The sequence below is a fragment of the Camelus dromedarius genome, chromosome 30 (assembly GCF_036321535.1).
Source record: "Camelus dromedarius isolate mCamDro1 chromosome 30, mCamDro1.pat, whole genome shotgun sequence".
In the NCBI taxonomy this organism is placed as follows: domain Eukaryota; kingdom Metazoa; phylum Chordata; class Mammalia; order Artiodactyla; family Camelidae; genus Camelus; species Camelus dromedarius.
Window position 1 is genome coordinate 13,204,644 of NC_087465.1, and position 26,582 is coordinate 13,231,225.

The 26,582-nt window shown below is 41.1% G+C and overlaps 1 protein-coding gene across 1 annotated transcript in view; it reads right to left on the bottom strand.

The window, feature by feature from the left end:
• Positions 1–13,498: 13,498 nt before the first annotated feature.
• TRPA1 (transient receptor potential cation channel subfamily A member 1) overlaps positions 13,499–26,582 on the bottom strand; it is a 49,311-nt gene continuing 36,227 nt past the window's right edge. The window contains exons 22-27 of the mRNA XM_010979348.3: positions 25,719–25,848; positions 25,129–25,311; positions 22,157–22,225; positions 16,349–16,462; positions 14,524–14,624; positions 13,499–13,874 (exon numbers count right to left, since the gene is read on the bottom strand). Coding sequence (XP_010977650.1) covers positions 13,670–13,874; positions 14,524–14,624; positions 16,349–16,462; positions 22,157–22,225; positions 25,129–25,311; positions 25,719–25,848 — 802 coding nt within the window. The 3' untranslated portion in view covers positions 13,499–13,669. The remainder of the gene's footprint in view (positions 13,875–14,523; positions 14,625–16,348; positions 16,463–22,156; positions 22,226–25,128; positions 25,312–25,718; positions 25,849–26,582) is intronic.

The following is a 26,582-nucleotide window of genomic DNA, read 5'->3' on the forward strand; positions in this document are numbered from 1 at the left end:
ATTAGAAGATAAATTATCACAGTAGTGAATTATGTTTGCCTTCAGTCTCCATGGAACTAAAATCAACTGAAGCATAATCAGTAGAAAAAGACCAAAGAAGAATGGCAACACAGCTGGCAGAGGCTGGACAAAGGAAAGCTCCTTTAACATCCAATTACCATAGAAAACCAGTAGTTACTTAGAACAGTGCCTGCTGTATATGGAGTGCCCAGTGAGTGTCAGGATGATGACGATGCTCTCAGGATAACAAGATAATTTCAAGTGGTAGAGACAGTTAAGATGTTAATGTCAAATCACACACTGATGAAGTTATTTCCTTTTAAATTCAATTTCAGTTATTCTGATGATCTCCAGGAATGTTGCCAGATGGCACTAGTGTATCTTCTACACTTATTGATGTTTGATCTTTGAGCAGACCTCAAGCTCAGGGCTCAAATTTAATAGCATGTTTTGTTTTCATCACATTTATTTTTATATTATATATATATGATATTATATTTGTATTATATATGTATATTATATATACAGATATATACAGATGATACTGATTTTTATTAATGGTAGTGTTTAAAGTTTTCTTTAAAGTAATATTTATTTATGTAGCTAAAGCAAGTCAATTGAAGGAAAATGTGAGGTTACGAATAGAACAGGAGGTATGTAGATCAAGCAAAATACTGATGATAGAAGGACCACTACCTGGCCACCTGATTGCCACAGGTGGTCTAGAAAATAATTACTATCGGAGAGAAGGAAGCACCCACTGGAGGCTACACTACCTGTCGGATGCCTTGGCTCTCTTCCCAGCTCTCCTGCGGAGCTGGTAGTTAGATGTACTCATAGAATCCTGTTTAGCAGCAGGTAGAACTCCTCCACAAAAGATGTAACACTTACCTCCAGTTGTGCACAGGTAAATGGTTAACAGCGGTGGCTCCGGGGAAGGCCTGGTTTGTGACATTTGCTGATTTCAGTGATCTGAGTACTTCACCTTAGCTGATTCAGGTGTGGCTGTGTTTAACACATGCTGACAAAATTCCTGAAGATGTGACAATTTCCTATGGGGAGCCAGTACCAGCAGGCTCCAGCACCCCTCTGTAAGTCATCTCCAATGTAAGCATTTGATCATGGAACTACGTTTTTCCCCACGTCCATCTTTTTTTCTAAATTTTAAGCTCTATGAGAAAAGAAACTCCATCTGTCTTATTCACCATGGTAACTCCCATGCCAGGTGCAGTTCTGACACCCAGCAGATGCCTTACAAATACTTATTAGCTGGTGCTTATTGGTGGATGATCTGAGATTTTAAAAAGTTCCCACAAAGGCCTCAGTTCCTTAAATCGTCCAGATTTCTTAAGCTTAGGAAAGTTTGGTGGGTTTTGTTTTTGTTTTTGTTTCTTGGAGCAGCAGACCGGCACGGCTCCACAGTTTCAAAGAGCAAGTGTATATTCTCCTAAGTCTGAGATGAACTGGGGCTGGAAGGAAGCAGAGCAGGGCCCACCAACTCAGGTCCCCTGGGTTCAAGGGCTCCTGCCTCCCGCAGCCCGGCCCACTCTCCAGTAGTTGTCCCCATGCCACCCACCCGCCCTCCTGGTTAGTGTCCTGAGAAAACTCCCCTCTGTTAGGAGAACCTTGGTGAGTCAGGAGAGTCTGAACTGGAGGCCCTACCCTGCTGACAATTGGGGGGGCATTCCGGCCTGCACCATCGGGGGTGGGGGCAGCGGGGATGGGCAGGCGTGGTGGTGCATACTGCTCTGGAAGGAGGGCTGGGGCACTGCCACTTGGGGACTGGGAGGTGGTGCTCGGCTCGGGTGCAGGGAGGCGGGCTGATGGCGTGGGTGCAGGATGCTAGTCCCCAGCGCTGTTTCCCAGGCCACCTGCGAGACCACCTGCGAGACCACCTGCGGGACCACCTGCTTGGCCACTAGTCGTCCCTGGACGTGGGTGGTGATAGGCTGGGGTGCGCTCAGCATCGCAGATGAAGTCCCAAACTTCTCTCCCCCTTTCAGTTTAGGATTGGTAACATCTCTTTCCTCTAAAAGGCAGCGACCTTCAGGGACCTGCACTTACCCTTTGGGGATGAAGGGGGTGTTACTTAAGTGGCTTAAAAGGAAACTATCCTTCGTGTTCCAGCTGTCTACCTGTCCTGCTCCCAACTGCTGTGTGCAGAGCCTGTGCGGGACAACAGTGTCAGCTCCCTGGGCTTCAGAGCCACGGAAGCTGGCTGAGAGGTAGTGTCCGTAGAAAGGACATTTCCCCCCAGCCTGGGACCCCAGCCTGGAGAGAACCTACTTATTTCCTATAGTACCTCTGGCCTGGGAGCTTAAAAGTACTAGTGAAGAAACCCTACAGGCTGAGATACCTTGGTTCTGTTTCCAGGGTCCTCACTAGAGGGCCGCTTACTGACCTTTAGCAAGTTACTGAACTTCTCTGGACCTTAGTTACTTCCCAAAACAGATGGAGTTGGACCAAGTGACTGTTAAGGTCCCTTTCAGCTCTGACAATCCAAGACACCAAGATTCTGCTTCCTGACACTATAAAAATATAACACAATCTCTTCTTTTAGGAATATTGTACACTTACAGGGAACAAGACAAATGCCACAGGTTTGCTTCACATATGGCAAAAAAAAAATTAATAAAATACATATTTAAGAGATTCAGTATGTATTAAAAGCCCAAGTGCAAAGTGTTTAAAGTATCTGACAAGGAATGGATGACAGCAATCAGATAAATAAATAAAATGATGAACTGTGCCCTCTGTTTCCAAAGAGCTCTCTTTATATATAAGTTCTTTGTGTGGAAAAAAAAAGGAAAAAACCTTTTACATTAAGGCATATGAATGTAAAAGATTGCAACACAAGGCAGGACCAAAATGAAGAATAGAGCAACTGAGTGTAATATAGAAGATTGAGACAAAACTATAGTTGCCCTTGGAGAAGGGAAAAAATAATGCCTTTTACATTTTCTTTGGATTATAGCTAAGACAAGGAAACAGGCAAGAGTGATCAGGTGATTTTTTGCTGTTCTATGTCAAGACTCAAGGCAGTCCAAATATATTCATAATACCATTATTAATGGCACACAAGTCCTATTTCCTGATAAGTACTATCATTCACTGCCATCTAGTGTTAACCAGATGAATAAATTTCTTTCATATTGTTTTTCCTAAATTCCTTTCTGGTCCTATGTATGCTTCATTAAAATGAAGCATGCAAACCATCTCTCTTGAAGATCTAATCTTGTGCTGTGATGTCTGTGTCCTGAAAACTCTGTGTTTCTCTCCTGTTCCCCACCCAGGCACATCCTGTGGCTCATAGGCTCGGGTAATTTTCTGTTCATCTCCCCTGGACCTCCATCACTGGTTTTAGCCCTCTTTCCATTGATTTTTCCTCCAGACCATAATCTTAGAGAAATAGATGCACTAATTGTTGGGCAGAACATTTGTTGTAGAATGAGAAAGCCTATAACTCACAAATAAATTGAAGAGATGACTAAGAAAAGTGCTTCTCCATTTTTGCAAGTGAGTTTAAACTTTCACTTTAATAAAACTCCAAATCAAGGGAAGCTTCTTAACTTTATATTAAATACTTGAGTTCCAAAGGCTCTGAAATATTTTCTAAAAATCGACCAAACATTATTTAGGTAAACATCAGGTTGCTTTCATGTTTGTCTTGTAACTGTAGTAAATCCATCTCTAAGCATAAATACAAATGGCCTTTATTTCAAATATCTCCAATTGCTCATATAAAATTCCTACTATAGTTGTTCTGCTCAACTTGTTAACAAAATCAACAAAATCCTAAACTTTGATGATTTAGAAATAGAATAAAAATAAAATAATTCACTCATAATATTTAAATTTAAATCATCTATATTTATAAAACACTATCTTAAGAATGATAATTCTATCAAGCTTCATTTTGAATAATTTGCATAATCCCTAAATAGTAGTAAAACTAAAGTATAGACAATCTAAAGTCCCATTTTATAAGAGATAAAAACTATTGCTGTGTTCCTGGATCTTCGGAAGTAAGTTTATCGGAAGGTTGAATTAACTTCTGCAGCTAGTATGTAGGGACAGGAAAACAAACTCAGCATTTGGTGAAGACATTTTATATTGATAACAGAAGACGTGTTGGAGCAGGAAAATCCCTTGTTCTGTTCACTTAGTTCATTCACTCCTTTCTTCTCTATTTCCATTTCCTGATAAAGCAGATTTATGCATTCCTGAAGATGGAGATTTTCATCCAAACCCTCTTTTATGGCTTCCTTAAGCTGTTCTCCTTTCTTCTGACATATTTGTAAGGCTGTTTTGACTGTAACCACTTGAGACTCAATTTTAATTCAACTTCTCGTATCTGGGGTAAATCCTTTCTGTAAAGTCATCCATTAGTTCAACAGTCAATGGGATTCTTTTAGTAGCTGATTACCTTGGAGGAATCGGTGCATACACTTATAGAATATGGATCTTAATCCCTAATTCACTTGAAACTGATTTTGGGCTCCATGAAAGAAGGAACTGTATCTGTGTTTCTCATTGCTGTTGCCCCCACACCTAGTGCAGACCTAGGGCAGAGTTAGGCACTCATAAATATTTGTTATGTGAATGAATAAATGAAACTTTCTCAGACACTTCAAAAAGCTTTCACACCTATTTCATCTTTTTCTTTGACATCAACAGGTCAAGATTTATCCCCATTGTACAGGTGAGGAGACTGAAATCCAGTGAAGTCCCTCATCCCTCGGACTAGGTCCTGCTCTCGTCTGGGGACCTAATTTTGGCACCTGTGCTACCCCAGCAGCTGCTACTTTCTGTTGGCTGCCCTGGCCTAGCAGACTCTTCTCCACTGGTTCCTTGGCAGCTATGTTTTAATAACCTTTGTGGGTCACACAATTCATAAACGTAGAGCTGGGATTAGGCTAATGGAGGTGCGATAAGGTTCTCCCACAATATTTCTCCCCATGATTCATTACTACCAGTTATAGCTTGACACATTTTGATAACTTATTTGAAAGAAAAAGGTTAATAACTCATGAATTCCTTATAGATCAAAACCCTTATCAGTGTAAAGCAATATTTTTGTCTTAATTTTACAGTTTTCCCCTTGAGTTCTTTGTGCTAAATTGATCTTGTCACTCTTGTTTACATTTTACATTTACTTTTGCTCATCTTTCTGTAATACTGGTTTAGATTATTCTCTAGTAATTACATTTCTTAACCCAAATGGATAGTATCTTGCCTTTTATATCTGTTATCAGAATTGATAGGTTTTATTTTATTTATGTTGTTAATGATTTGGGATTTTCATGCGTCTTGATGTTCTCCCTTTTTTAAAAGCTTTTCTTATGTTGTTTGTTTTGTTTATTTTCCTCTTTATTTTAGTGTGTTCATAGATATTTATTCTGTTTAAATTATGTTTGTGGTTACTTAATTTTTGAAGGAAATAATCTAACCTATATTTTAGTTTCAAATGTCAGGTATGAAATAGTATCTTTAACTTTGATTTGAATAGAATTGACTCCTTGCTAAAATAATGAGTGATACAGTATGTTTACTGTCCCCAGTTCACAACTGTGAAATGCAAACCATTTGACTTTTTTTTATAGTTGCCTGAGGTGTCAGTGATTAATACAGAAAATATAATCTAGGTTACATAGTGCTGGCTGGGTCTTTGAAATGTACACAGTGGAAATTTACAAAAGGGTTAGCCATTTTCCCATAAACATCTGTATCTTATGTCATATACATCCACGCTATGGTGTTCCTGATCTCTCAGAACATTTGTTAATTAGTGAGAATTCATAGGTGTCTCTTGTTCCAAATTTGAACTCTGGCATGGTCAATTAAAAATGAATTTTAAAACATCATAAAACCAACTATCCAGTGCCCAGTAGGACCTTAGGAAACATTCTTCTCTTGGTATTTCAGCCCTGTGTTTTATTGTTCCTGTCTTATCTGGTGGAATTGTCGCACATGTCAAATGTACTCCTCATTATGGTGAAAAATGAAACAAAAGGTACTTTTTTTCCATTACCTTATATCCTGAAATAGCCAAAATATATACACATGGCACCAGAAGAACAGAGAGTTTGCCTCTTTCTAACCCATTTTAAAAGTGCAGTGCAGACAGGCTAAATCCAGCTGGGAATTCTGTGGGTCACAAGTGTCATTAGCAGTGCAGAGTTGAAGACCCTGTCTGGGGCTGACTCTTCAGAATATTTACATGGTAAAGTTAAGCTGGAAGTGTATTTTTGTTTGTGTTGACTTAAATCTTCTTCTTAGAAGGTTATGATAGCTACTAAATGACAAAGATTAATTTTTTTTATCAGCAATACACTCTTTGTTTAATTCAGAAGCATCTGATACTTTCATCTTAATAACATTTTTAAGTTAGACACATAAAATTCTGTATAATAACACAAGAGCCCAAATGCATAGTCATGGTTTGCCGTTTACCCATTTGATCTGTGTCATTTGAAATGTACTATTTAAACCTGATTTTACATTTCAAAAGTTATCTTCAGTAGTAACTCAGTATATTCACTTATAAACAGTTCCTAGAATGTCATTTTTCAAAATATGGAGATATATGTATATAGCCATGTGAACTTAAATTCTGCAGCCAGTTACTGTTTTCTGATACTGTGTGTATATATATGTGTATATATATATAAAACTATATATATACATGTAATATTTTCTATGATGATAGTTTCTTTAAGTATTTATTTAAAAGAAAATGTTAACAATAAATGAAAGCATTTTAAATTGTACTTATTTTTGCAGTTGCCATTCTGAGTGGTTTAATCAAAACACCCACACTGACTTCTTCCCCACTTTTTCCCGCTTGTCCTTTCCCAGCAGGTAGGGATCTGAATCTTAGGAAACATTTTATCCAAGCAGCACAGCTGTTGCCCATCATGAAAGGCCTTCTCCATGTTTTTACTCTAGTTTCATGCTTTTCAAATTATAAACAACCTTAAAAACTAAAAATAGAACAGAATGACTCTTTCAAACAACTCAGAACTTTTTTTTTTTTTGCCCTATTTTATTTTGTTTTTAAAGTGGGTTTTGGTACCAATCTTGGGGAAAACTAGAAGCAGCAATTCAGCTTTTCACAGGTATTTCTCTCACTGACTCCCCACCCGGAAAGAACATCAGGGAAGCCCTGGGTATTATATTCATAACAAGGAAGGCACTGTTTTTTGATGTTTCTTATTATAAATGCTAGGACTTAAAATGGCAGTATCAAACATACATCAGATTTTCACAAATTTTCACAAAATTTCACAATATTTCAACAGAATTCAGTTTTTTTTCCCACCTGGCTTTTCTTTAGAGTTAAAATATATACTGCCTTAAAAACTACTTAAATTGAAACTGCTTTAAAAACAATATTTTGGAAAATTAGGCCTGTCACATAGACAGTGCATTCATACTATGAAACTAACGTATTCCATGTTTCAAAGTTCTGTGGACTGTCATTCATCAGTTTATGGAAACTTCCAAAATCCATGATCTTCTGCCATTTATTAGCAGTGTCATCTACCAGCTTGGGTCCAGTTCTTTTCAAGGAGTGAGTTTTCAAAGTAACGACGTGTGGTGGAAATTGCACCCATTTTTACAGGCAGTTCAGTATTGCAGTTCTCAGGACTTCCCTGGTTTCTATAGCACACTCAGCATTTGAAAGGCAAAACCCTTCAGGCCATCATGCTGCCTGCGGACCACTCAATTCTGCTGGGGTGGAAGAGACTTTGAGTCTCTTGCTGAAGACTGCAGTTTGGCTTACTGGTTTCTTTCCTTCACAGGACCTAAGCTGTATCTCAATGGCTGGGGACATCACCTAGCATCATCGTAAACTTGGGAGTTGCAGATTTATCTGGTTGTAAAAGGTTTTGTGTCTTTTCTGAAAGTAGAGATGTCTGTATTCTTCATCCCCAGTTCCTGCTTTGTTTCCAAGACTCTTTCCTCATACAGCATCAGCTTCTTCAGAATCAATGCTCTGTGTCTGCACAGCAGTGGTTGTCGGCTGATGTGTGCAATTTTTGCCTTTACTGAGTCAATTTGTTGACAGGAAAACAGTTGCCTTTGAGCCACCTGATTTTCCCCCCATACTTTCTTCTTTTTGTCAAAGTCCTTAAGTAGAGATTAAACTGAGGATCATGCCTTGCCCTTGGACCACATCTGCAGCAGGTCTTGGTGAGGTATTTGAATTTTGAAAGCAACCATTTCTCTGGGGCTATAGAAGAGTTGGTTGTGATTCTCACAGATTCCTGAGCTTCGGTATTGCTTCAAAATCAGATTCTTGCCAGCTTGTTTAGAAGGTGCAAGTGAGACCTTCCCTTCAGGTTTTGCTGGTACTGACATCCTGTCCTTTCTGTCCATAAGCCATAGCCACCCTCCTCCTCCTTCCTTTCTCCATCAATTTTTAAAAACAACTGAACACCTTATGTTACCACTGGTAACTTTCTCTTCTGAGAGTTTTCTTCCTCAATACTCATTTTTTTTTCATATTTGGTTCTAGAGAGAGGATTATATTTTCTTTAAGCTGCTAAGTACTTTTGATTCACATAAAAGTACCATTTTATACACCTGGTTGTTCTGCATTTCTATTTATTAGAAGCCTAAATACTGTAACATTGCAACTGCAACTGAGGTCTCCTTACAGTACTACCACCGTCTACCTTTGCCCTTGCAAGTTACCAATAAATTTCAATAAAGAAGGTGCAGAATCACTATAGATTTTCCTAAGATGAAGGATAGTCCTGCAGGAAACGGAGATCTCCAGTGACGTCCTCTGTTCCTATTAAGCATCAAGTACACCTCTAGAAAGCACTGGTTTAATTGTTGACCTTAGTTGGGTTGCAGCTCTGATAGCTTAAGTGTGCTTTTGCATGCTCAGTACCTGTGGAAGTGCTCGAATCCCTTTTTTGGGGAAGTCTACGGTTAGAAATTACGAGGGTTAGCCCACAGCTTCCCTTCGGGGAAGGGAAGAAACTTCAGGCAAAAGAAACTGCTTTGCCTGAAGGCATGTCAGTATCAAAGACTTGGCAGAGACTTCAGACTAGAGGGTTCTATTATAAAGGGTTCTATTGTAACAGAATGAAGTTTGGCCCATCATAAAGCCACACAGTGAGCAGAACTGTGACAGTCCTTAGAATCAGAGGGAGTTCCTCTGTCAACTGACTCTGATTACTTTTAAGGCACCATTTCCACAAGGTCATCTGGAGGTTTCCCAGCTCCTGATTCTTGCAATGTCCCCATAATGGTACTCTGGATCTTGCAGTCAAGCAGGTGCAGGGTTGCAGGGTTGGTAGCTTGAGACCTGAGATCCCTGGGTTATGAGATTACTGGCCCCTCTCAGCCCTGGACCACACGTGCTACATATACTGGCTAATTTTTTTTTTAATTGAGGTACAGCTGATTTACAATATTATGTTAGTTTCAGGTGTACAACATAGTGATTCAGTATTTTTATAGATTATACTCCACTTAAAGTGACTACAAAACAATGGCTATATTTCCCTGTGCTGTACAATTTATCTTTGTTGCTGATTTATTTTATTCATGTTGGTTTGTATCTGTTAATCCCATACTGCTGTCTTGCCTCTACCCTTCCCTCTCCCCACTGGTAACCACTAGTTTGTTCTCTGTATCTGTGAATCTGTATCTGTTTAGTTGTATTAATTTACTTGTATTATTTTTTAGAGTCCACATATAAACTAGGTTTTTTTTTAAGTTAAACATCTCTTAGGTGTTCAGTTGACCTTTGAACAGTGTGGGAGGGGGTGGCGTTAGGGACACTGTCCACAGTCCAAAATCCTGGTATAGCTTATACTCTGCCCTCCCCAGGCAGTGGTTCCTCCACATCTGTAACTCTGCATTCTCAATTCTACCAGTCTTAGATGGTGCAATACTATAATATTTACTACTGAAAAAAATCCATATAGCAGTGGACCCTTGCAGTTCAAACCTGTATTGCTCAAAGGTCAACTGTATTTTGTCAGGGTTAAAAGAGTCTCTTCCTTTTTAGACAATGATTATTTGTTTTGGGAGGATGCTACTAATTTCCAGACTGCCTTCAAATCTCATCACCCTTAAAAAAATTGGCCTTTAAAATCTGCAGCCTAAACACATTTAGAAGATAGAAAATGAGCCTTGAAAATTCTAATATTTATTGATATTTATATTTAGTCTTCAGGTGGTATGTTTTAGTTTCACCATCTTCTTATAAATCACCATCACTTGAAATAGCTTTCAGACTAGTGAAAGGACTATCTAGGTATCTATTTTAGTCATATTAAAGAAGCGATTTGCCCATTTGAGCTTTTACAACTTACAGAATGTCACTCATGATCTGGTAAGATAGTGAAGTCATATCACGTGCATGAATTAAATTATATTTGGGAAATTTAGGAAACTGGGAAAAAAATCTGGAATATGGCTGAATTTTTTTAAGATAGTCCATATATAGTTCTTAAATTTCTCAGTTTGTATATAAAGGGAAAAATATCTTAAATAAATGGTTGTTCTTCTAGATCTTTATAAATGATTTACTCTTTCATAATGACTAGTGTTTATACTGAGATATTGCCAATTAACTTTTCCAAGCATTTTACCTACATTAACTTATTTCATGCTCAGCACAACTCTCTAAGGTATGTGCTTTTAATATCCCCCTTTAACAGAGAGTTTAGGTACATCTCTCGTTCAGGATCACACAGCTAAGAAGCAGCTGGACTTGGAAATGCCTCAGGCAGCCTGACTGCATGGCCTGAGCACTTATTTTCATTGTGCTTCTGGTGTCCCCTGTCTCCCAACCTTTAAATGTGCTTGCCTTTGAATGTTACATCACAAATACCCACCCAGCAATTTTTCAAGTTAAAGTCCCAGAGGAAAAATTATCTTTTCTCTGATTTTTATTTCAGAGACAGTATAGCTTCATGATAGGAACACAGAATCAGGAGGAGACTGGTGAGTTCACATCTCAGCAGTGTGACCCTAAACAAGTTACTCCATCTGGAAGTGTCATGATTTCTTTCATAAAACAAGGGTGTTGGTAATAACAGTACCCACCACATATGGTTGCTTTGAGGGTCAGGTGAGATGATACACAGCATTTGGAGCAGTGCCTGACACAGAGTAAATACTTCATAAGCCTTTTTCTTTTTATTCTTATTTCATCTACTCATATCAAAATGTCTGCAATGGTTTAAAAACACACAATGACAGTGATTTTTCTTTTTTTAATTGTAGTTGATTCACAATGTTGTGTTAATTTCAGATGTATAGCAAAGTGATTCAGTTTTATATATTTATTCTTTTTCAGATGCTTTTCTATTATAGGTTATTATAAGATATTGGAATTAGTTCCCTGTGCCATAGAGTAGGTCCTTATTGTTTATCTGTTGTATGTATAGTAGTTTGTATCTACTGATCCCAAGCTCCTAATTACCCCTTCCCCACCTTTCCCCCTTTGGTAACCATAAATTTGTTTTCTGTGTCTGCAAGTCTTTTTCTGTTTTGTAAGTAAGTTCATTTGTTTGTTTTTTTTTTTTTTAGATTCCTTGTATAAGTGATATCATACGATATTTGTCTTTCTCTGTCTGACTTATTTCACTTAATATGATAATGTCTAGGCCCATCCAACAGTGATTTATTTTGACTAGCAGAAAGTTGGTGCTCTGTTGATGTTTAGTGATTTGAATTGGAGGCAAACATCAAGATAAGAAAAAGTGCTGTAATATTTAATCAGTTTTCTCTAAATGTGAGGTTTTTATTGTGGTACATACATTTCAGGATTTGTTTGGCTGATGAGGTCCAGAAGTGCCTGGAAGCTTCAGCTTGTAACAGGCCGCCAATTAGTAACATCTGTAAAATTCCACGATATGAAACTGGTATGATATGAAAACTGCAGTGTTTTAGGACCCCCCTTTACCTCCAGTAAATCAGTTTTCTTAAACTCACTGCAGTAGTACATCTACTGAAGTAGGTACTCTGCATGCACAATATTGCCCAGCCCTGCGCCACCACAGGAAAATACGTTCCTGTTGCCATTTTAAGAGATGTGGAAACATCCACCCACTCAACTGAGAGGAGTCAGAGTCAGCATTAAGGTTCAAGTTGTTTTATTGCAAAGCACACACTCTATGGCCCATGCTAGCCATAGTTACAAACCATTAAACAAAAAACAGATTGAAGGAGTGAAAAAAGGCAGAAAAATGGTGTTTCAGTGTTTCTTCCATGAGTTAGAGGGAAATCATTTAACTTCTCTAGGACACAGGGTCCAAAGTTGGAGGACTATGAGGACTGTGAAAAGACCATTTGTTCCCATGATCAGGACACCCCTGGCTATTGCTCCTGTATTGTGAATTTCCAGCCTCTCTATTTAAAGGAAAACAAAGGCCAAAGATCCTTCTCTTCATATCAAAGATTAAGGCACATACAGCATAGCTTCTAAGCTGTCTGTTCTGTTGGACCACAAAGGTCAAAATGCCTTTTTTTCATATTACATACTGTCCTTCAGCATTCTGCCTCTTTATGTGAGTATGAGTATGTTTGTTTGAGGATGTCTGTGATAGCAGGAGGGGGAGGCCACCAGTGTGTCCATCTCTGGAGCAGAGATGAATCCAGTGTTGGGGAGCCCAGAAGTCCTGTATGAAAAGGGCAGATGGCACCTCAGTTGTATCTTGTAGACATAATGTCCAGTGGGAAGAAGTAAAAAAGAGAATGAGCGAACAAGAGACACTGAGTAGCAACACACCTAAATAAGAACGCACCCAAAACAACACGGTCGACAAAATGCAAGGAGACCTACATGGCTGAAGACATTCATTAGAGAGGGTGTTTCTGGGGGTAGTGAGGGAATAAACATGAGGACCGGGGTGAAAGGGAAAATAAAACAAGAGAAGGACCTTAAAGAGATCCATGATGAGGTGTTTGATTGATTCAGACTTTGTACTGGACATCCATATGTGATGGAGATGTCACTGCAAATCTCAAAAACCTAATGCAATAAAAGGCTTACACAATAATCCCTGGGGTGAGTACAGATTTTACATTTATTATGATCACTGGCAAACAAAAAACAGAAACAACATACACTCTACATAGTAAAAGTCATACATAAGGGTTATAAATTTAAAGTGACATCAGGTCTGCTAGGAGCAGTGGGAACAGCAGGGGGATTTATTCTGGTCAGAACACAGCACACAGGGTTCCACTCACAGGTTCTTCCAACACACACAAGTATACCAAGTGGTAGGACCTAATACAATACTTTATTGTGTAATGCATTTACCTACCATATAAATGTTAAGCAGGGATCCAGTACTGATGTTTGTATTCTAGCTTAATAGTTACATGTATTACTCCTTATCATTAAAACTGTGTTTTAGTAAATTAGTTTTCTGCCCATTCAAATAATGAGAGGTAAAGTCCAACCTGAACTTCAATCAGCAAGGATACTCCGTGTACATAGTGACTGGCAGAAAATAAGAAGAGAGAGAGAGTCTATGTTTTATACAGAATGCAGGGACCATGATTTTACATGTAGTGAAATCAGAATTGTATGTCTGCTTTTTCCTCCCTCTTTCCAAATTGAAACTTAGACGCAGTAAGTCAGGCCACACACCCCCAGTGGGTGCCCCACTGCAGGCGTGGACAACCCATGCTAAGGGCACTGTGTTTTCACCTTTACTGCTCTCAGTACAGAATTCCACTTGCTATTCCTCTGTTCTAACTGCTGTTTCTTAAACCTGTCTTGAAAAGAACTATGGTAATCTTCATCTTCTGTCTCAGAGATGATCTCCATCTTCTGAATGATGAGTTTAATAAGTTCATGCTGTTTTTCCAGAAGAGAACTGAGATCCTTCAGCCTAGAATGACATACGTTTCATGAGTTTCTTTTCAATAATTCTTTCAGCCCTTGAGTGCAGAAAAGCTTATGTACTCAAAGTGTTCTATATCGGATTAACTGTGCTCAGGGTTCAGCCTCACAGTAGTCATAATCCTTCTAAAGAATACTTATTTTGAAAGTTTAAGTGATTTTTCCCAAGTGATTTTTACACTGCTGGTTCATGGCTACTTAATTTTTGTTCCCATTTTAAAGATTAAAATGCTATTGCACAGAAAGTTTAAACAGCTTGCCCAGGTTCATGCAATTAGTTAACAGTTGAGTAGGTCTTTGAACACAGGTAAAGTAAGCCTAGAGCCCTCATGTGACCACTGTTCACTACATAGCTTCTCCAGAGACCCTCAAAGCTTCCAGAGCTTTGATGTATGAATTCAGACAGCTCATGAATGTAGTTTAGAATACTGATGGGCAAACGGATTTGTCAACAGCAGCAAATCAGTTGTTTGGTCTAAAAAAAAGTCTCATGATTCTCAATATACCAGCAACACCAGTCAATTAAAGCATGACTTACTATATGAGATAAACATGAATATACAACATAAACTTATACTATCCATCATTATTTAAGAGTTTTAAGTTTCTCAAATACAGATAAAAGGGAAAATACATACCGGTATTTTTGCTTTATTATTTCGGTTTCCAAAGATGTATCAACATTTGGTATTTCTTGTCTTGCTTCTTGGGTGCAGAAGATATAATGAAATACACCACGCTGTGGGGTAAAAGATTAATGGTTATGCAAGTAGAACTCTATTCAGGAAGTATTTCTTTCTTTCCTTCTTTATTTTCTTTAATTGAAGTATAGTTGATTTTCAATGTTGTGTTAGTTTCTGGTGTACAGCAAAGTGATTCAGTTATATATGTGTGTGTATATATGTCAGATTCCTTTTCATTATAATTTTTTACAAGATACTGGATGTAGTCAGGAACTGTTTCTTGAACATGTGCCATTATTTAGCTACTGAGGCAGGCAAACCAGCACAAATATTCAAAGACACAGCCATGGCCCTCAAGGGGCTCACAGTTCCTTAAGAGAAATAAACATATGTAAAGAGCTATAAAATGAATTCATAGTTGTTGGCATAGATGAAAGTACAAGATGGATAAATAATGCAGAAGAAGGAGTGAATTGGAGTGGAAGATTGTTTAGGAAAATATGCAAGTGAACCATGTATATTTTCTCATGAAAAATGTCACTCATAAGTGGTGGCATTCTGTGCAGGATTTGTTGTTATTTCTCTAAAACAGCTATGCACCATTATCCAACACAACTGAATTTCACATTCTAAATGTGAAATTTCTAAAGTGCTATTTTAATATGTATTTTTAAATTTAGTGTCTTTGAAACCACTGGTGCACTGGAGAGGGCCAAGGGCAGGTGTGAAGTGGCTAGGAATGAAGTAATTCTAGGAGTCCCAATGAGAGAAGATGGCCACTCACGCAGGCCACCCAGGAAGCCAAATGGACCACATGTGGGACCGATTGGGTGTGCGGGGTGAGAAGAAGGAAAGGAGATGGCAAGGATGACATCCTGCAAAGGCACATGAATGGTGTGGACATTCACTGAAATAAGAAAGTCTGGAGAAGGATGGGGCTTCTTCACTCTCCCTGCAGGGGTGTCAGGAGGAGGTGAGACACAGGAGGAGTGGGGAGCATGAGTCTGTTTTGAACATGCAGAATTTGAAGTGACTTGAAGATATACTAGGGAAGATGTCACGCAGGCAGTTGGATAGAGGGGCTTGGAACTCAACGAGCTCTAGGCCAGAGCATCAGCTGCTGAACCTTCTACATTTCAGCAGTGACTGTGCACACGAAATGTGTGAGATTTCAGATGAATGAAATCAGGCAGGGAGGTAGGGTAGAGTAGAATAAAGCCTAGACTGCTACTTAGATTGACTTTATCATTTATGACTACACAATGGAAACTTAACTTATGAAGAACTCAGAAAGAATATTCATAGATGCAGGTGGAGCCCAGGCGTGGGCACACTAGCATCCAGTACTTTGGACTCTTAGGATAGTCCCTTTTCCATTATATTGCGATGGCCTTGCTTAGTCTCTGCCAGTTTGTATGTTTTCTATAATACACACTTCCCCTGTGTGTATGTGTGTGTACCTGTGTAAATGTACATGTGTGTTCTATATATGCACACCCATATCTGCACATATATGTGACATGTGACTAGGAAAAACAAATGAGGTGCACCTGCACTGTAAGAAAAAGTACTTAGAGGATATGGCTGGCCCACCCACCCAACAGCTCTCACAGGGGTGTGGTGCATCCTTAACACAGAGGCTGTGGACCAGCCACCTGGAAGATGGGAGCAAACATCTCCCTCCTCATCGCCCATAAACAGGCGCCCTTACAGATAACACGATGAGTGAATGTCTAGCACTATCGCAGTATTTACGTTGATATTTGTCACGTGTACTTACTAAGAGTCCTCCACCATATCTGGGTCTGTTGGGGTACACGACAATAGATTTCTGATCGACTTTGTGTAGGAACCAGAGTGGCAGCTTCTTCTCTAAGCTGGTATGAAGTTCCACCTAGAGTGCATTTTGGGTTAATTGAAAGGAATCATTAATAAGCACCTGGAATCCTTTGTCGTTAGCACAGCACACTGAAAACTGACTCCCGTGTCCTGGTTTGTGCACAAGCTGGGCTGGCCCGGTTTCCTTCACCCCAAGCTCACAGTCACCAGCCCCTACATCTCCCCCCATCACAGGGGCAGCCATCTGCTGTCAGGGGCCAGCTGGTAAAGGAGAAACTCAACTCAAGTCAGCAGATGTTTACTGCTGAGGGACTGTGGCCAACACTGGGCACGTAAAGAAGAAAAGACTTAATCCGTGTTCCTGGGGCATTACACTGCAAAATGTGTGCACCAGGGAAGTGTGGCTGGAACAATGCACACTTGTGACAGGACAAAGGCAGGAGGGCTTAAATGGAGAAATACAAAAGCAAGTAGGGAAAGAATTAGCACTAGCACACCTAAGAGGACTTTATAAACCTTTCATGCTGTGCTAGCAAGTGCAAAAATGCTTATCCATGACCCGCCTTGAGTGTAATTTCTGTTTTCAGAGATAAAATCATCTTGTGTGATGTTTTTACCTTGGCTTTATATTTAGTTTAATTCTCGCAGTTCAACTTTTTTTATTTGTATTTGCCAAATTTATCTTTGATTCTTTTTTTAATAGCCCTTTGTGTCTGTTCAGCTACGTTTAATATCATTACTGTATAAGTGAATTTTTGCTTTCTAATCTAAGACCATATGCTTTTTTAATATATGGTCATCTAAGTGGTTGACGTTCATAAATGGTTTGGTGGTAAGAACTTCCTTGACCACACTGTTTGAAATTGGAGCTCCCTCTCCCACATAACACATTCCCTATCTTGCTTGCCTGGTTTTTTATAGCACTTATCGCCACTTAACATACTGTATATTAGTTTGTTTCAAGAAAAGCTATGTTTTCTTCAATCTTATTAATAATTCCAACTAGATGTTTTGAGTAACGTAATAAATAATTTTCAGGGTTCTCCTTTTCCCCTGGGTCTTGAGGGTAATTTTCCCTTCCCTTGCCATACGCATTTTTTAGAGGTCATATTGACTTACTCCAACTTGATTGAGAAAGATTTATTCAAGCCTAGTGTTTGACAACAGATAAAGCACGTGGAGTTTCTTAACTTTATTCATTCTCTACATAGGAGCTGCCAGATTTCCTTTCTCAAATATGGTCCTGGGGAGGATGGCAGGCAGAGCCCCAAGACCAATTTTGGTGGATCCAATGGGACCCACCCAGTATGGATCTTCTGGGCTAAGGGAGCATCTTCAGCTCCTCTAACTGGTGGGTTTTCTGTGTTAAGGGGTAAGATGTACTCCATGGGTTTCCTTTTGTAATTTGCAGCATGTAGGCTAAAGTTTATAGAGTGTCTACAGGTGCCAGACTGTGCTGGAAAGTGGGGATACCAGTGTTAAAAACTAAATAGCTCCAAGCCCCTCAATATACGCACAACTATTGCCTTTGAGGACTGATATTTCACTGAGTGAAAATATCTCCCAGCACATACTGTCCCAGGGACCATTCTGGCCCCACATGTGTTTGAGAAGATTTTGTGTGCAATGCACTCCTGCCCATTTCTTACGCCCCTTGTTATGATGTGGGCTCAGAATTTGTAGGCCTCCGCCTGAAGGCTCTAGAGAAAGAGCCATGGGCTAAACTGATAAACAAGCTGTGAGGGGTGTCACAAGCTGGCTGGATAAGAGATGGCCTATTTAATGTATCCAGTGTGGACGGCTGGATAGCCAAAGACGGGTAAGATCCTCAGAGGAGGACAACCTAAGACAGGCACAGCTGGCTGGATGAGACGAGGCCTAAAGTGTCCAGTGTGGAAGGCTGGATAGCCAAAGACAGGTAAGATCCTCAGAGGAGGACAACCTAAGACAGGCACAGCCGGCTGGATGAGACGTGGCCTAAAGTGCCCAGTGTGGATGGCTGGATAGCCAAAGACGGGTAAGATCCTCAGAGGAGGACAACCTAAGACAGGCACAGCCGGCTGGATGACACGTGGCCTACACTAATGTGTCCAGTGTGGACGGCTGGATAGCCAAAGACGGGTAAGATCCTCAGAGGAGGACAACCTAAGACAGGCACAGCCGGCTGGATGACACGTGGCCTACACTAATGTGTCCAGTGTGGACGGCTGGATAGCCAAAGACGGGTAAGATCCTCAGAGGAGGACAACCTAAGACAGGCACAGCCGGCTGGATGACACGTGGCCTACACTAATGTGTCCAGTGTGGACGGCTGGATAGCCAAAGACGGGTAAGATCCTCAGAGGAGGACAACCTAAGACAGGCACAGCCGGCTGGATGACACGTGGCCTAAAGTGTCCAGTGTGGACGGCTGGATAGCCAAAGACGGGTAAGATCCTCAGAGGAGGACAACCTAAGACAGGCACAGCCGGCTGGATGAGACATGGCCTACACTAATGTGTCCAGTGTGGACGGCTGGATAGCCAAAGACGGGTAAGATCCTCAGAGGAGGACAACCTAAGACAGGCACAGCCGGCTGGATGACACGTGGCCTACACTAATGTGTCCAGTGTGGACGGCTGGATAGCCAAAGACGGGTAAGATCCTCAGAGGAGGACAACCTAAGACAGGCACAGCCGGCTGGATGACACGTGGCCTACACTAATGTGTCCAGTGTGGACGGCTGGATAGCCAAAGACGGGTAAGATCCTCAGAGGAGGACAACCTAAGACAGGCACAGCCGGCTGGATGAGACATGGCCTACACTAATGTGTCCAGTGTGGACGGCTGGATAGCCAAAGACGGGTAAGATCCTCAGAGGAGGACAACCTAAGACAGGCACAGCCGGCTGGATGAGACATGGCCTACACTAATGTGTCCAGTGTGGACGGCTGGATAGCCAAAGACGGGTAAGATCCTCAGAGGAGGACAACCTAAGACAGGCACAGCCGGCTGGATGACACGTGGCCTAAAGTGTCCAATGTGGACGGCTGGATAGCCAAAGACGGGTAAGATCCTCAGAGGAGGACAACCTAAGACAGGCACAGCCGGCTGGATGAGACATGGCCTACACTAATGTGTCCAGTGTGGACGGCTGGATAGCCAAAGACGGGTAAGATCCTCAGAGGAGGACAACCTAAGACAGGCACAGCCGGCTGGATGACACGTGGCCTACACTAATGTGTCCAGTGTGGACGGCTGGATAGCCAAAGACGGGTAAGATCCTCAGAGGAGGACAACCTAAGACAGGCACAGCCGGCTGGATGACACGTGGCCTACACTAATGTGTCCAGTGTGGACGGCTGGATAGCCAAAGACGGGTAAGATCCTCAGAGGAGGACAACCTAAGACAGGCACAGCCGGCTGGATGACACGTGGCCTAAAGTGTCCAGTGTGGACGGCTGGATAGCCAAAGACGGGTAAGATCCTCAGAGGAGGACAACCTAAGACAGGCACAGCCGGCTGGATGACACGTGGCCTACACTAATGTGTCCAGTGTGGACGGCTGGATAGCCAAAGACGGGTAAGATCCTCAGAGGAGGACAACCTAAGACAGGCACAGCCGGCCAGATAAACAGATGGCCTACTTAATTAAGTTTCGTGACGAACTTTAAAACAATCTGTCCTTGATCTTGTAACATCTTGTGCTTACTCCAGGATCCTAGGAACCTTAATAGCTTAATATTAACATTGTTATAACTTAGATGGTATGTGAGGCATCGTGTATGTCGTATGTAAACCCTTTTACAAGAATCAATAGAGAAATGCTTCGCTTAACTCCTCACGGTGTTCATGTGTACATGATATCGCGCCACTGACAGACTTCAGTTGTAAGTGTGATTTAGCGAGTTGTACGTGGATGGAGGGTTGCTTGAGAAACGAGCCAGAGGAAATAGAAGAATGGCTTCCTCATTTTCTAGTTGATATTGTCCTTGATCCAAAACAAGGGACAGGTAACACGGGGCTACTTGCTTTGCCTGCTTCTCTTGGAGACCTTTGTGCTGTTTTGATCAGATCTAATACAGGATTGTGCTTTTCAAATCAACTGCACTCACACTGTAGTTTAGCAGGCTTCCCCCAGACAGGTTGTCTAGTGCCCTTGTGTTGTGTACTGTTCTTTGTATTTGTTCCTCCTGGTATATTCAAGAGTCATTAGTTATGAAATAATGCTGACCTGTCAGCCAAGAGATTAAACATCCCTTCTGCTCTCCTCGTCGTTGTCCACCTCCCTGGAGTCCTGCACTCCATCTTTGTTATGGTAATACCTGGGCATTAGCCCTTCCTTCCTCCAGTCTTTTCCCCAATAAACCAAGATAATAACATGTCATCTTAAAGGCCACTTTCCCTTTGTCCCCATTCTTTGGAAAGGCTGTTAATAATGTTCCACTCACCAGATAACTTGAAGCGCTTCATCATTTACTGTCTTTTCTTTCAAAGCTAAGGTTTTTCTTTGTTTGCTGTTTTTGAACAAAGCCCTTTCTCATCTGGAGCAGCCTTATTCCCCTGGAAGGAGCCATCCTTCCAGCACGGGGAGCCCCATCACACCTCCTGATCCAGTTCCTGTGTTCTGCCTTCAGTCCTTGACTCCTGTTGGGTCCCTTCTTTCTGGACCAGCCTTGCTGCCCTTCTAAATTCCACCATCTTTCAAGGACAGGTCACATCCCAACTCTTCCGCATAGCATTTCCTTAATTATCTTTACATTTATTTTCTGTACCTGATATTTTAACCACTTAATGCATATTTTTTGTTCTTTAATATTCCAAGCTCTCTGTATGGTATACAGCTTAGTCACAGAGAACAGAGTTTAAGGATAATGGTTCTAAGTTGACCTTGATATTTGACACTCCTAATGTTTTAGTTAGTGTGCCAATTAGGCTTATTTTGCTTATTATTAAAGTCAAAGATCACACCCCTTTAAATCCCTCTGGGTTCTCATGCTAAGTTGTACTGTGCTGTGTACATACCGTGTACTGGAGCAAATTTTTAGAATAAATACATGCTAATGTATAGCTGGATAAATAACAGAAGAGAGTAGTATGACAAAGAAAAGCAGAAAGAAGAGTGAGGAGAAAGTTGTATCTTAGCAGGAATTTTTCTTCCTCTTGAACTGGCCAACTCACCATCAGATATTTCTGAAGCATTAAATATTCCCATTCCAATTTAAAATTTAAATGCAGTGCAAACAAGAGCATGGGAATAGCTTTTTGTGTAGCAGGGAACTACCTCACAAGATGCAATAGCCAAGGACTATCCAGAAACCTTTGACTCTAGCAAATTTTACATCAAATTGTCTAGAAGACAATTTCTAGGGAACAACATCTCTGGATGCAGTTAACACTTTACTAGGTCTCTGTGGGAACTTTGTAATTCTGTGCTCAGTATAGCAAGCGCTCCTTTGAACAGTTTGCTGGGAGGAGACAGACTCTAGACAGCTAACCACCCAGATGGCCACATGTTGACAGAAAAAGAGGTTCCTGCAGTTTCCCAATTTCTCTGCTGAGATTGTTGCAGAAAATCTTTTTCATGATTTTTGATTCTCTGACCAGACCAGGTACACCTGAGAAAGTGCACGACCAGCCCAGTGCAGTGATTCCTCAGGACCAAGACAATGCCTGCATTAGGTAGCTGCGTTCTCAGAAATCTGCTCTTATACATGAGCACTCAGGATGGTGCTAATTTCAGGAAGTTTTAACTAAGTATAATACTTACCTGCATAGCAGTCCTCTTCAACAGTGCGTGCTTCTGGACCTCAGCAATGTCACCAACTGCCAAACCAATCTGAGGACCAACACAGCAGTGAATCACTACCAGTGTAAAGGCTCACCCAAAATGCACTTGTGGTCTCCCTGGCTACAGTTTGGAGGCAGGCATGAAATTTACTGGCCGTAACCTCAAAATGCTATGCTTACACACCTTACAGAAAAGTCCAAAGCCTATGTACCTTTGTCACGGTGCTGGTCACAACAGTGGGTCCAGTGATTGGAAGTATTTTCATGAGAAGTTAAGATACACAAATTAGTGAGCACTTCATCTTAAAATAAAAATATGATCTTTTTGGAGAGGACAGGGGTGATGTGGTATCAAATGTGATTGGTGCAGTCATGCAGTGTGGCTGCAAACTCCAGGAGCTGAGCACCTAAGGTGACCTCACAGCACGGAAGAGGTAAAACATTAAACTGAGGGAATGGAAGGAATCTGTATCTTTCATATGTTTGGGAGGGAAAGGTGCACTTTAAGGATGGGTGAGGCTCTGGGAGGAACTCCATGTAGGAATCCATGGCTCAGTAGAATTAGGTGAGGGGGCTTTCAACTCCATTCTACTGAATCCAAATTAAAGCAGCTTACATTCACTCACTCTCTATTTGTGAGATAGTTAGTACTTGTCTATGCCGACCCAGCCTCGTGCACACTGCAGCCAGAGAGAAAAAGCCAGTCTCTGCTCTCAAGGAGCTCAAAGTCAAGCAAACGCCACTGGACAAGGGCTCTGTCTGCCCAAGTCACCACTGGATGCCCCAGTACTTAGAACAGTGTGGGACATGTGGTAGGTACACAGAATAGCTGCTGAATGAATGAACAGTGAAAGAGTATCTTCTCAGGTGTGCACACTAGCACTGAGAACCAGAGTCAGCAAGTAGGTTTTATTTGGCAGGATAAATTTTTTTTTAATTTTTAATTTGGAAAACATGAGATGGGCATTCTCTCTGGTTTATATCAGCCCCCATGAAAACCTACTGCCGCATAACTGCTGCTTTACACACTTAAACTGCTTGCCTGGCCTCTGGAGATATCTGAGCTTGTGAGTTACAGGATGCATCAGTTATTAATGTTTAACCATAGTTAACATTTATTAGATGCTTATCAGGTGCCAAGCGCTGTTTTAGGTGCTTCGTTTTAGCTCATTTCATCCTCACGACAGCCTAGGAAAGGTTCTATTATCTTTCTCTGATTTGCGTCCTCAAAACTATGAAAACACAAGGAAGGGGCACCTGATTCAGACTAGGGTGAGGGGGTGAGAGGAGCTGCTTAAGAAAGTGTTCCCAGGAGAGATGATTCTGGAGCCGAGCATTGAAAGTTTATAAAGAGTTAACCCAAGGTGGGAGGGCTTTCCATAAAAAAGATCAGCCTGTGCAGAGCCCAGGATGCAGGAAGGAAGGCCTGGCACCCTCGATGAATGCTCACATCTTGGTAAATCCTGCTAACGGTGGGGAGTTGGGTAAGATCTGGGTAGGAGCCAGATCATGAGAACCCTTGTGTGTCATGATGATGGGTTTAGACTGGATTGAAGCCTTTGAAGAGTCATAAAAATTTTTTTTGGAAAAGCCAGTGATGGGCCCAGCTTTTCATTATCAAAACATCACTGTGGTGACAACCTGTGGGAAGGATTGGACAGGGAAGTGAGACGAGATAGAGAGACTCTTGGGTCCCCGGCAGCAGTGTGGATGAGGCGCCATGAGGGTGCAGGCCTGCGGAAGTGGCTGTGAGAGGCAAACAGTTCTTGGAAGAAGTGAGGAAGAGGGGCGGTGATCTGCAACATCTTCCAGTGATCTGAGGCAGGTGACTAGGAGATGCTACTGAGAGGCAGTAGCAGAATTTGAAGGGAAAACACTGTCAATCTCGGCTCTGTTGGCTTTGATTTCCCTCTGGGATATGCAGGTGGAGATGCACCTTGGGTGCTGGATTTGTGAGCTTGAGTCTGGCCCCAACCTGTACTTCTACCAGGCCAAATTCTCCTCTAGATAATTATCTCCCTGAGCATACACAATTCTGAGAAGGATGTGGACTTTATCTCATTTTTTATTATTCTTAGTGCCATCCTTTATTTTTCTAGGCCACAGAAAGAAAATTCTGAAGTTATATCAAATATGTGAATCGAAACATTAAGTAGTCTGTATTATTTATTTTTTTCTTTTGAGAAACACTGCCCAGCATGATCTCTGCTACACAGTCAGACGTGGGAAAATGTGTACTGAATGCGTGTCTGCACAACCAAGTAACTAAGGGAGACCCTGCACTACGGTGCTGGCGAAGGCTCTGCACAGACCTGGAGTTGGGATGTACTTCTGCCTGCATCCGCCAGGATGCTCATGGCTGGAGCAAGCTCTCAGGGGAAGGGAACGCTTGTGTCTGTGAGGGCATCCTGCCTCTTGACTGGCTTAGAGGTGGCAGCTGAATGTGGCAGATGCCCTCTGCATGAGCCACTCTTCCCCACTTGAATTTCTGGAGGGTTGGTGAGAAATTTGAGGGCAGAGATGAGGTCTTAATCCTTCACTCCATGTCTGCCTAACCTTTGACCCCCACCCCAACCCCAAAGCAGCACACACCATTATCATTATGACATCATGCTACATACTTCTTTGTTTACTACTCAGCTTCATGACTCATTTATAATCATGTCAGGACTGGGTGTTGGTCTGTTTTGTTCACCACTGTTTCCCCAGGACCTGCATCAGTGTCCGGCATTTAGTAGACTCTTGATAAGTATTTGCCAAGTGAATGCATTTTGCCTCCCCTGACCTCTCACTGCCTGGCCTCCCCCTCCCCCCAGGCACCAAATAAATGTTAAATGAATGAGTGAGTTTTATGGTAGCTCCTTTCCCCTTCACTAAGGAGGCTACAAACCCTTATTGGTATTAATGCCCCAAGTGATTAACACACAGAAAATACAAGGATAAATTACTTACAAGTAAATTCATGAGGACAATTGGGACGAAAATGGTGAAAAAAATAAGTTGCACAAAGGATAGAATTGGATATGCCAGTTTATTTCTCAAAAACGGTTCTAGGAAGGCATCGCGATAGCTGATATCTCCTAGCATCATGCTGAAGGTCTGCATTACAGAAAGCAGCGGAGAGCTGAAAGCATCCTGAGAAAAGACAGTCAGGTAAAAGTGAAATGCAAAATGTGTATAATGAAGAAAAGTTTCCTGGAGAGGGAAATGATAAAAATCCTTTTTAAAATATATTTTTTAAGACAAAAGTCTATAGCTACTGAAATACAGTAGTATGAACTGCTAATAAACTGGTAAAGTTATCAAAAAGAACTTTTCTGCACATGTAACAAATCATCAGGCACTAGACATAAACAGTGGAAAAAGTCCTTGAGTAAGACTAGACTTTTTTCTGTAATAGAAATCATATAAATGCTATTATATCAGATAAAATATTCAAATAGTTATGTTATTATGAATTTTCTATACCATTAAGATTTCTGTGTAACTATATTTCCCAGTATTTATAGCAACAAAATCAACTACTCATGCAAATGCCTCACCTGTACACTCAGGAGGACATAAAAGCTGAGTCCAAAAGCCACAAAAAGGAAGGCAAACACGACTGTAGATTTCAACAGAGTTTTCATGATTACCTCCAACATCACAATAAAAATGCCACATTTTTCAAATCTAGGAACATTTTAAAAATTAAAATATTTATTCACTTTTCTCTTCAAATTGTCTTTCACTCAGTGTCAGTATTTATCATGCACAAGGTAATAAACATGAGACAATTACTTTCTCAGTTACTTTCAGAAAGAGGCATGAGAATTCATGAGTAGTCAAGTCTTTATTTTCAAGCTGGTTGTCAAATTGCTGTTTCTTTTTTTTTTTTTTCCTTTATATGGAGGTTATCTTTAATGGTTTTACCACTTGACCATTAGACATTACTTCAACTGAAATAGGAGAGGGAAAATCCTAGCTTCCCAATGTCAAAGCTAACGCTACCAAAGGCTTGATGAAGGGTGTCGAGTGAGGTTGTGTGACGCATCAGGGGAGGATGGATTTGATAAGCTCATTTGATGAAGCTCATGATGAGCTTCAATAGAAAGCATCTATTCCAGGGCACAGTCTCTGATTTACATGGCCCTCCCCAGTGCTTTCTGAGGTTTCTCCTTTGCCCCCCAGCCACGGACATTGTGAAATGTTTAGGTAGATAATAGGTGTGTCACTGCCACAAACCTGTGCTTTTCCTTTGGCAAAGACAATTTGTTAAATGGAGGAAATCACATGATTTTAAAGCTGAAAATGAACTTCAGAGTTCTCAGAAACTAAGTTCCCAGATATGCCTATTAACTCACTAAGGTCACAAAGCCAAGGGAGTGGCAGTGCCTGAACCCATCTTGAAGCCTCTTGCCCTCCAA